This window comes from Kogia breviceps, chromosome 19, assembly GCF_026419965.1.
Source record: "Kogia breviceps isolate mKogBre1 chromosome 19, mKogBre1 haplotype 1, whole genome shotgun sequence".
NCBI classification, from domain to species: Eukaryota; Metazoa; Chordata; class Mammalia; order Artiodactyla; family Physeteridae; genus Kogia; species Kogia breviceps.
This window is the reverse complement of record NC_081328.1, coordinates 25,244,787-25,255,627: the sequence shown is the minus strand read 5'-3', so window position 1 is coordinate 25,255,627 and position 10,841 is coordinate 25,244,787. Positions and strand designations below refer to the sequence as shown.

At 46.6% G+C, this 10,841-nt stretch overlaps 1 protein-coding gene across 8 annotated transcripts in view; it reads left to right on the top strand.

Annotated features, from left to right (window-relative positions):
• The first annotated feature begins 59 nt into the window (after nucleotides 1-59).
• The window catches only part of MSI2 (musashi RNA binding protein 2), a 394,546-nt gene continuing 383,764 nt past the window's right edge, over nucleotides 60-10,841 (top strand). For 5 of the 8 annotated variants that reach the window (XM_067021861.1, XM_067021860.1, XM_059047765.2 and 2 more), the window contains exons 1-5: nucleotides 174-350; nucleotides 657-697; nucleotides 1,018-1,099; nucleotides 1,812-1,896; nucleotides 5,792-5,833. In XM_067021861.1, the coding sequence (XP_066877962.1) occupies nucleotides 289-350; nucleotides 657-697; nucleotides 1,018-1,099; nucleotides 1,812-1,896; nucleotides 5,792-5,833 (312 nt within the window). In that variant the 5' untranslated portion in view covers nucleotides 174-288. Of the gene's footprint in view, nucleotides 351-656; nucleotides 698-1,017; nucleotides 1,100-1,811; nucleotides 1,897-5,791; nucleotides 5,834-10,841 lie in introns of all 8 variants that reach the window. The other 3 variants (XM_059047776.2, XM_067021862.1, XM_067021865.1) reach the window with 3 other exon arrangements.

The window sequence follows — 10,841 nt, the reverse complement described above, 5'->3', positions numbered from 1 at the left end:
GAGGGGATGGGGGTGGGGAGGAGGAGGGGGAGAGGTGGGGATGGGCCGGGGGGGCGGGGACGGGGGGTGTGCGAGCAGCGGGGCTGAGCTAAGCCGAGCCCACGTGTGACGGCTCTCGCCGCTGCCCCGGCTCCGCCGCTCTTAGAGAGATTCGGAGGAGCCCGGGCGGGGGGGAGGAGGAGGGGGAGGAGGGAGCGGGAGATCTCGGGGCTCGGAGCCGGCCGCCGCTCCGCTCCGATCGCTGTGGGGCTCGGTTTTTTGGGGGTGGGGGGGCGGGGGGGCTCAGATATGGAGGCAAATGGGAGCCAAAGCACCTCGGGCAGCGCCAACGACTCCCAGCACGACCCCGGGTAAGTTTCCAGCCGCTGCCCACCGCGCCGCCTCGGGCTCGCTCTCCTTGCAGCGGCGGGGACGGCGGTGCGCGGAGCCGGGCATCTCCCGCGCCCCCCCCACCCCTCCCGCGCGCCCCCCCCTCCCCCGTGGAAGTTACACACCTTTGGATTGCATTTCGCCGTCACCTTCTCCCCCACCCCACCTCCGGGCTCTCGCTCGCTCGCTCCCCCCCCTCCCCGCTTTCCTTTTAGCTTTTGTAAGTTACACGTCAAAATGGCCGATCTGACATCGGTGCTCACTTCTGTTATGTTTTCTCCCTCTAGTAAAATGTTTATCGGTGGACTGAGCTGGCAGACCTCACCAGGTAAGGGAGGGAGGGGGGGACTCCTGGGTCCCCCCCTTCTTGGCTTCTTTATTGCTCTTTGTTATCCCGGTGTAGGAGCCCCCCCCACCATTGGCTCCCCACTTCTCCTGTGCAAGGTTATTTTTTTAAATAGCAAATCCTTTCCGAGCCCTCTACGCGACCTCTGTTGCCGAATTTCCCCCGCGTGTGCAAAAAAAAAAAAACAACCCAGAATAACAACAGAAAACTACTTTTGGTTTTTGTCCTTGATCAAAATTTGCATTGCTTTTTTTTTCCACACCTTCTCCCCCCCCCCAATCTCTCTCTTTCTCTCTCTACAGATAGCCTTAGAGACTATTTTAGCAAATTTGGAGAAATTAGAGAATGTATGGTCATGAGAGATCCCACTACGAAACGCTCCAGGTAAAGCATTCCCTTCTGGATTTTGTCTTTATTTTAGAACAAAGTTTAAGTGTTATTTTTGGAGGTGTCTTCGGAAGTAGCTAAGCGGATTTAGAATGGGGCTCAGGCATGTGGCTGGTTTCGAACGTCGCTCCATCCTCCCCCCTCCTCCATTAACCCCAAAGGTTATTGTTAATTGGGGCTGAATTCTGGATACACAGATTCCCACATCTCCGCTTTAAGTCATTTTCCCGTCGCTTCTTTTTCTCCTGTTTCAAATGACATTCAGCTTCATTCACTTTCCACATAGTTTTTTTTTTTTTTTTTTTTTAATGTGTGCTTCCCCCGCACTCCCAACTCCCCGAACTCTTAAGCCCCTTTAGAAAGCTGGTTGGATCTCTTCTAAGTGCCTGGGTTTCTTCGGAATAAAACAAAGCGTTAAAGAAAGGGAAGGGGAGGAGGAGGAGAGAAACTGAGGTGGCGAAAGAGTGTGGAGACACCAGCGTTCTCCAAGTTACCTCCACCAGCCCTGCCCCCGATCCACTTCCCCCATTAACCTTGATGTGTTTCCTTGCGAGGCCGAGGGCTGTAGGCAGGAGGGGGTGGGGAGGGTGGGGAGTGGGGGTGAGCGGGGGCAACTTTGCTCTCCATTCTGCATTAGGGCTCGCTCCTTGTTGCTCTCGATGGTGTCACATTTTCTTGTTTGTTTTTCTCCCTCTTTGTCTCATTTCAGAGGCTTCGGTTTCGTCACGTTCGCAGACCCAGCAAGTGTAGATAAAGTATTAGGTCAGCCCCACCACGAGTTAGATTCCAAGACGGTAGGTTGCTTTTCCTTGTTGTTGTTGTTGTTTGCCCCTTTTCAGGACCGATCTGGGCATTGACAGCCCAATTTAAAGAGACAGTGTCTTCTTTTGCTTCTGTGCTGAGAACTGGGTACTTTGAAGCAGAGGTTGCAAGTCGGTCCTAAAGTTTGCCGCAAAGGCTGGATTTGGGGTTTTCTTTTTAGAGCCTGTCCCACTGCAGCCCCAGATGCTGCCAGGCCTAGGCTTGGGGGAGGGGTCGGCTTGGGGAGAGGCTATCTTCCGGGCCAAAGGACCCTGCGAAGAAACTCCACCACCGATCAGAGGCAACTTTTCTTTGTCAGCCGAGCCCAGCCCCAGCCCGCGTTACCAACTGTGGCTGTGGGAATCGGCTCTTAGAAGGCACAGCTTGCTTCATGGCCGAGGAGGACAGGGGGCCGAGGGGGACTGGGGGCCGAGGGGGACTGGGGATGGGAGGAGGTGAGGGGGCGCTAATCACAGTGCGGGCAACAGGTTCCTCTTGGGCACTTCGGATTTGGAATGTGGTTTGAGAAGGGAAGGATACCTCCCAGATCCAAGCTGGGCATCCAGTGGGTGACTCCAGATGGTGTGAAATCTAAGGCTGATAAGCTCTTGGGTTTCAAAGTGGTTTTTTTTTGTTTGTTTGTTTGTTCTTTTCTTTTTCAGATCCTTTGAGTGTGGGTACTTTTACAGCATTAGAAGGTTTTAAAGTCCATTCTTGGGGGGATAAAAGTCTCTAAGGTCAGAAGAGGAAGGGAAGAAAGTATCAGTGTATAATAATACATTTAATGGGGGAGAGGAAGGGGAGTTCATAGCATTTTATTGTGGCTCTGCTGCCTTCCTTGTCTACTAGAATTTCCCCACGGTTTTTATTCATCCGCCTTAAGGCAGGGGCCCTGAGGTGACTTTGGGATGCAGTGCTGGGCTGCTGGGGACTTCACCTCTCTGAGGTGGGTGAGTGGGATGGGGGCCGGGTTAGGGGTGGGGTGGGGAATCTTGCTCTAGGCCCAGCTGGCCGTGCAGAGCTCGGGCAAGCTGTTCCCTGCCTCTAGGCCTCAGTTGCCTCTTCTGTAAAATAAAGGAGTGGAACAAGTGATCTTCTCATGTCCCTTTTGGCATTAACACTGAATGGCAGAGAAGACAAGAACCTGGCCACCTTTGGTACCCTTGAATTGATTTTTAAAATTTACCCCTTTTCTCTGATCAGAGGTCAGGTGCATGCCTCCTACCCCCCCACCCCCCACAAAAAAAGAGGCCCACACTTTAAGTTGCTTTATTAATTGCACTGAACTTGTCCTAGCTGTGGCTCAGCCTTTTTGCACTTTCTGATCATTTAATTTCAGGGACAATCGTTTGCAGGGTGATAACGGATGTCTGAAGAATTTTCATCTCTTTGACTTCTTGGCTAGACAGTTCAAAAAGCTAGTAAAATTAAAGAGGAAAGATATTTCAAGGCAAATTCGGGAATTTATTATTCACCCCTCTGTCTACCCCGGGTGGGAGAAGTATTATAGTATTTGATTTCTATGGTGTCTGGTGGGTCATCTTCCTCAGTATCAGATGCAGGGCCTGCAGTTTTCCCTCACTAATTGTTTGTAGACATGTTTTGGTCACTATTATTTAGTATAACCTAGCTTTTGACTTTGTTTCAACGTTCAGTGCCGGAGGCAGAAGCGGTTGGTTTATTGACATGGAAACGAGGATCTTGTTTACTGTTACCTTAAAAGCTTTGTTTAGGTAACGGCCATTCACATCCAAAATAGTACCCTAGTCTTTTCCTAGAGGATTTGTAGCTACAGTAAGTAGAGTTGTACTTAACTAACTAATGTTTTCATTTTTGGTAGTTTTCTTTTTCGTTCGTTTTTAAAAAACAGTTGACAGGGATGTACAAAAGGTTGGGATTTGCCTTACTTCTCTTGACCCGTCCACTCCTTTTAAGATCTCAGCGTGTACACTTGGCCGACGGAAGATCTCTCATTGTGGTATAACGCGCTGTTAAAGATCTCTCATTGTGGTAAAACACGCTCTTACCACAGTACCCTATACAGGAGTTCTGAATTGGCTTCGAGTTTTGTAACTTTAGATACATATAATTTTTTAGCGCTCTGCTTTATTTACTTCTCCCTACTCATTCTCTGGCTCCTGGCCTTTCCCTCACCTCTGACATGTTCCTCACCTTTTACCCCACAAGCAATGTGACTTATTATTGCAGTTGTGTGCTGATCAGCTAAAAAAAAAAAAAAAAAAAAAAAAACTTTGGGAGAGTGTTTATGAAAAGACATATCTGTCTTACGTTTGGTCAACAGAATGGAAAATCCACACCTGTTGTATTTCTCCTGTCGACAGCCCCTAGTCTGTGCTGAATATACCTGTAGCTGTGGTAATGTTAATCTCCATGAAAGGGTAGTTTCCTAGATCAGAGATTTTTGTGTGTTTTAGTTTTTGCAAAGTAATCTCTCATTTCTCAGGTGATGTTTAAAGGTGGAAAACATGCTGCAGACTTTTATGAGGTCTTTAAACTACCTTAATAAAAGTGGTAAATCTTTATGTCTTACTGGTTAGGTCCCAGGGGCTGTTAGGTCTGGGAATAGAGTTAGCTCTGGTGTGACTTTCCCCCTCCTGTGTGCTTTTTCCCAAAGCAGTAGTCTCCCCGCCCCTGCCCCCCATGGCAGAACTGAAAACAAGGTTGAGATTTACATTTTAAAAGGGGAAAATTTTAATATGAAAGCCAGAGCGGATAAATAAATAACTTGTAGCTGTATTCATGCCACGCTCCGTGTTGAATTTTACCCAGAGATTTGTGACATTTAGAAATCTAATGAAAACTAACAATGGGAATATTTTTTTCATTCTTTCCGTACCCATATTTTCTGTCCAGCAACTTTTCCCCCCTCAAATCAGCCTATTAGACTCAGTTGCTTCTGTGGGAATTGTTTAGAGTTTTAAAGCCAGTCCCTGATTCAGATCTGCAGATGTCTGATCTGGTGTACTTGTTGTTTTTCCATTCAGACTGGGGTTGGGGTAGGGGGAATATCCTAAATGTTGCACTAGATTCTGACTGCTTTTTTTCAGTAGTTTTTTTTTTTTTTATCCTCTCCGCATAACGGCCTTACTTTTCTAATATGGGTTTAGGTTGCTAATAGATTTTTACCCCCTGTGATTTTGAAAATCCAGGTGCATTTATCTCGGATGTTTCCATTTATTTTAATTTATTATTATTATTTTTAAGAACCCACTCAGGCTCTGTAGTTTTTGACACCTGCTTTCTTTTGAGGTATAACTACAGAACGAACTATCCTTTTGATTCATCTTAGGTAATTTTACTTTTGCCAAGATGAGTGAATTAATTCAAGCAGAGCATGGTGTTGCATGTTGATGGGGAGTCTTTTGGACGTTGTTGACTTAAAAAATTTTTGGAATCCCCTTCCCCACCTGTGTTGTTTAGCTATCATTGAGGAGAAGTACTACCATCTAGTTAGGAGCTGCTGGAAGGGTCTTCCATGTAAATTTCAGGTTATGATTTTTTTTTTTTCAGTGATGATGTTCTCATCTTTTCTCCCAGCCATGCATTGCAAATTAGATGCATGAAGCCCTAATGCAAGCGAAGCCCTTGCCTAAATAAGAACACATGAGATCTGGTGTATTACAGCATTACACATTGAAATTCATGGTGGGATGTTTCAGAAAGGCTCACTATGTTTGTTACATTTTGGGAGAGACCGTTGCAGTTTGGATCAAACTTTAAGGAAGCTTTTAAGTTGCCTGAGAAGTTACTGAAAGCTGGGTTAAAAGCCTGAGAAATGAGTGATTAATAACTAGGTGATTAGTCAGAATTGTTTTTCTCCCGTCAAAGTCATGCAGCTGACTCCTGCTTTTGCATTTTTTTCCCCAGATTGACCCCAAAGTTGCATTTCCTCGTCGAGCGCAACCCAAGGTAAGTAGGAGAATCAGTAATAGGATTTTAGCACTCCGAGGTGGTTGCCAAGGATTTCAAGTTTCCAACAGAGCACTGGCAAGGAAGCGTTGAAACCTGGTGCACACCGTTTCTTCAGGGTATCAGCACGTGGCTGTGGAGAGGCCAGGGCAGGCGCTCTGTGAAATAACCATGTGTCTGCAAGTCAGCCGTCCCCAGGTGGGTTCTGGGCATCTAGCTGGGGGCAGGGGCAAGCCCGATCCTTCCTGGGAGGACACAGCTCCATCTGTTGCAATATTTATGCAAGTGTTCTATTTATTTTTTAAGCATCGCTGAGATCATATCAGGAAAAGTTGGACATTTCCTCGTGACTCTTTGTTGGAGGGTACTCTTCTGAGGTCTTACAACTTAGAGTTCATGGAGGGGAGTAGAATTTAAGTAAACAGCTTGTTCTTTCTTGGGAAAACAACTCTGTAGACCCATGAAGCCCTCAATCTGACAGAGGAAGTGTTTGGATGTATTGGTTTCAGGTAGGTTGGGTAAATCTGGGCACACTTGAAGCCAGCAGTGCTAGCTACTCTTTGGTGCAGGTGCTGGTGCCTGGGCGAAGAAGTGCTGGAAACGTTGTCCCTTTGTAGGAGTGGTACTACAAGACTTGCTGAAAGGCTTGAGATAGGCCTTCACCTTTTCCCAAGTGTGTAGTTAACATAATTTTCACTGAGCTTGCCAGGTGTGGCCACAGTATCACAGCTGCATAAAGCTTAAGGTGAAATTTAAAGGGCCTATGGCTTCCACACTAAATTTGCACTTTTTAATTATACTTTTTTCTTCCCTGGGTAATATGGGAAGAAATACTTTTTCCGCATCTTGTGGTCTTGGCACTCTTTTTAAGGGAAAGGGGAAAAGGTGAAGCATTTGACTGTAGGTCATAAAGGGATAGTGCTGTGGTTTTAGCAAATTCAGTTTATTTCTTTAAGCATGGTAGAACCTTTTAGCTGTGCAAAGGAAGGAATGGTTTTACACATTAATGAAGAAATAGTTGGCTGTTGTGGATGATATTTTGAGAATTTCAGGTTGGAGCCTGCCATGCGATTCCCTCCTTCCTTCTTCTTTCCCTCCCTTCCTCCCTCCCTTCCCCTTCCCCTTCCTTCTTTCAAAGGAAACACAAATCTCTAAACAAAAATAGTGACATATTTTCTTTAGGCATTCTTTTCCCTAAAGCTTAAGCAGATAATAGGAATCAACGAACCAAAGCGGTTAGATTATTTCTGTACTGAGCACAAACTTTGGGACCGTGTTAAGTGTTTAAAGGTTGCTTTCCGAACTGTGTGTGATCCTTGACATTTCAGAAGGCTTCCAGGATTAGCAGTGTTTCCTCAGTTTGGAAGAATTGCTGTTTCTTCCATAAATGTGAATCTTCAAATTTCCAGGTTAGTCATTTGATCACCGAGAACTCGGATCAGATTACCCTAGAGGGAAACTGGAAAAATCCCTGACTTGGTCAAACCATGGGTTTGACCTGTTTTCTCCTCTCCCTTCCTGCTCTTCCCCAACCCCCCATTTTTTTAAAACCAGGAGGACAATATTTTATTTTAATATACTCTGGCATTTGGTTTTTCACTGATGCATTGAACTTAAAAATGAGGCAGTATTTCTCAAACTTGTCAAAGGGTGCCCCCCCCCCCCCGCCCCCACCGGGAGTCTGGGTTGGCTTAGGTGAATTATCAGACTTTTGGATGTGAGCTCACATTAAACCCGTTGGGGAAGGACATCTTTCCATTGAATTCTAGGAATTTCATAACAATCCTTTACTTTTTATGACACACGTTACTTTACAAGGAACTTTCCTATTCACTATCTCCGAGTCCCAGGTCCTGCAACACTGAGGAATCATCTACTCTCAGTTTGCTCATCTGTAAAATGGGAGTGATGACGGTAACGCCCTCAGAAGGGGGTCGTGAAGAGTAAAAGAGCCTGGCACAGGGTGAGGGCCTTGAGACTTCATCATCCTCATCCTCATCCTCACCAGCATCATTATTGTTGGTTTTATCACCATTGTTGTTGTTTTCAAGCTTAACAGCCTGTGTTTGGATCTCAACTGTGCCACTTGTTAACTGTGAATTTGGGCAAATCATTTAACCTCCTCAAATCTCAGTTTCCCTATCTCATTGGGTTTTGGTGAGAAGTAAATAAAATTAAGAAAGGTAAAGTGCCTAAAAAAAGAGCTAGCGTATGGTAATACCATATGTGGGATCTGCTGTTTTAGTTTTTTTAATGTCTTTTATGGAAGTACAGTTGATGTACAGTGCTGCGTTAGTTTCTGGTGTACAGCAAAGTGATTCAGATGTACGTGCGTGTGTGTACACATAGATATGTCTTCTTTTTCGTATTCTTTTCCATTCTGGTTTAGTCACCTAACGTTTTTCTTGTTATTTTTGTGAGGCCCTCACACTAATCCTGTGAGAGGTCTAGTAATAATGACGACGTGAATTGAGTTTGTGTACCAGGCACCGTGGTAGGGGCAAGATGTGTATTCACTCCCTCAGTCTTCACCTCTGCCCCGTGAGGTGGGTGCTAGTATTAGCTCCCTTTTCTGGATGAGGAAACCAAGGCACAGCTGGGTTGAGAAGTGGTGTAACCTGGCCCCAGAGCTGGGCCCTCTCCCGGCATTTGTCCTGCGGGGGCCCCCGAGGGGTACGCAGGAGGAGTGGCTCGGAGCTGTCACCAGGCTCTGAGGAACCGCCGCCAGCACCTCCGGACCTCGAAGTTCCATGGTTGGGTGATTCGCCCAACCCCTGTGATGTCATACCATTGTGTGACACTGGTGTGTCTCCACATCCGAGCCCTCAGGGCATCTTTCAGAGGGTTCTGGGGTGTGGTGGTTGGGAACTGGGGCAGGGTGTGGAGAGAGCGTCTTCCAAAACCCAGCTGGCAGGAGAGTAGAACGTTAACTCGAGCCTTGTTTATGTATTGTTTGTCTCCAGTAAAACTCGCGTGCGTTTGCATTAGGGTCTCGGTGGCAAGGTGAGCTGTGCCTCTCTTCGGGGACTGGGTGAAGAGCTTGTCAGTGATGCGTCAACGTGTCTCTCAGTTAAGATTCATTTCTCTGCTCTCTGGCCGTCCCTCCGTGCTAACACTTGCCAGAGAAATATTCCATGGAGGTGTTAAAACAAGACTGGTGGAAAGAAACTGTAACCGAATACAAAAGAAAATCCGCGGCAGCGAAGAACAGATTTCATATTAGGACTGTCATAATATTCTTTAATGTATCACATAAATAAAAATGTGTTTTGACGAGAATTTTAATGAGCAACCCAAGGAAGGGTTTTGAATCCTGCAGTTAGTTAATCTCTCCCTCTTTGCGATAGAAGTGTTCACATCTCAAGTGAAGTATAATGGACATTATTAACTAGGCGAGGGGAAGCTCTTTGGAGACTAGTGGCCGTTAATTAGTGAAGTACATTTTGCTCAGAAGAAGATAGGTCTGTTCTGTATCTTTCTGTTTCTCCGGATGATGACTTCATGTGGTAAAATATGTAAGAGTTTCCCTCCCCTCTGTCTTTAAAGATTAAAGTGGTCTTGCTACGCTAAAAAGATGACTTAATTTGAAGCCGTTGGGGAAACGGGGATGATTGGGATCAGTCATGTCACATCCTTTTGTCGGTCTTTTTGGGCAGAAGTGTTGGCTACCTGGAAGAATTTTGCTCAAGCTTTTGGGTTCTTTTTCTTGTATGGAGAAACCAAGAGACAGCCTAGCATCTTGGGGCAAGAGTGAGTCTGGGTGTAACTCACCATCTGCCCTCATTATCTTCATGTATAATAAAGCATTCCCCACTCCCCTGATTACCATTTTCCTCCTTCAGTTTTCAAGGCCAGAACCTTATCTGTTGATCAAGAGAGATCTCATTTGTTCAGCCTATCTCCAGTTGCCTTTGGTCACAGCTGGGTGACCCTGGGCAAATCACCTCGGGCCCTCCAAGCCTCACTTTCCTCCCCTTTAAAACTGCGATCGTGGAGCACCCCACATGGAGCTGTTTTCTTTTTTCAAAAATATTTATTTATTTATTTAGGCTGTGTTGGTTCTCAGTTGCGGCACGCGGGATCATCGTTGCAGCGTGTTTAGTTGCGGCACGTGGGCTTCTTAGTTGCGGCATGCATGTGGGATCTAGATCCCTGACCAGGGATCGAACCCGGGCCCCCTGCATTGGGAGTGCAGAGTCTTAGCCACTGGACCACCAGGGAAGCCTCTGGAGCTGTTTTCAAGAGGAATGCAGAAGTCTTTGCTGGGAGCCTGGCACCAAGTAGCACCCGGCAAAGGTCTGCTGATACTATTGTATATAGACTTATTTTTGTGGAATAAAAAAAATTACGGGGCTTCCCTGGTGACACAGTGGTTAAGAATCCGCCTGCCAACGCAGGGCACACGGGTTCAAGCCCTGGTCCGGGAAGATCCCACATGCCGCGGAGCAACTAAGCCCGTGTGCCACAACTACTGAGCCCACGTGCCATATCTACTGAAGCCCGTGAGCCTGAAGCATGCTCTGCAATAAGAGAAGCCACCGCAACCAAGAAGCCCCCGCTCACTGCAACTAGAGAAAGCCCACGTGCAGCAACAAAGACCCAACACAGTGAAAAATAAAAACAAATAAATAAATATATTTAAAAAAAATTACGATGGTGCAAATGCCCTAAGAAAATTCTTCATTGGAATGTAAGCCCCCTGACGGCAGGGGGCTGCTGCTGATTGGCATTTGATAACTGTTTGTTAAGTGAGTACGTGGAATCCAGCCGGCCTTTTTCACAGGGGAGGCAGTTGACACTCAGGGGAGTTATGTCGATTGCCACAGGCTACATAGCTAAGTTGTGGCAAGGTTGAGCTAGAAGCCGGGTTTTCCTGCCCCCTGGAAGGCTCTCCAGATGGGTTCAGTGCAGCCTGGGTGTTTTGCGCACCCATGTCCTGTTCCAGGGGAGCAGTTTCTTGGCAGCTTCTCAAGGGTGAGGGGTGAGTTTTCGACATCTGGCCTCCCCT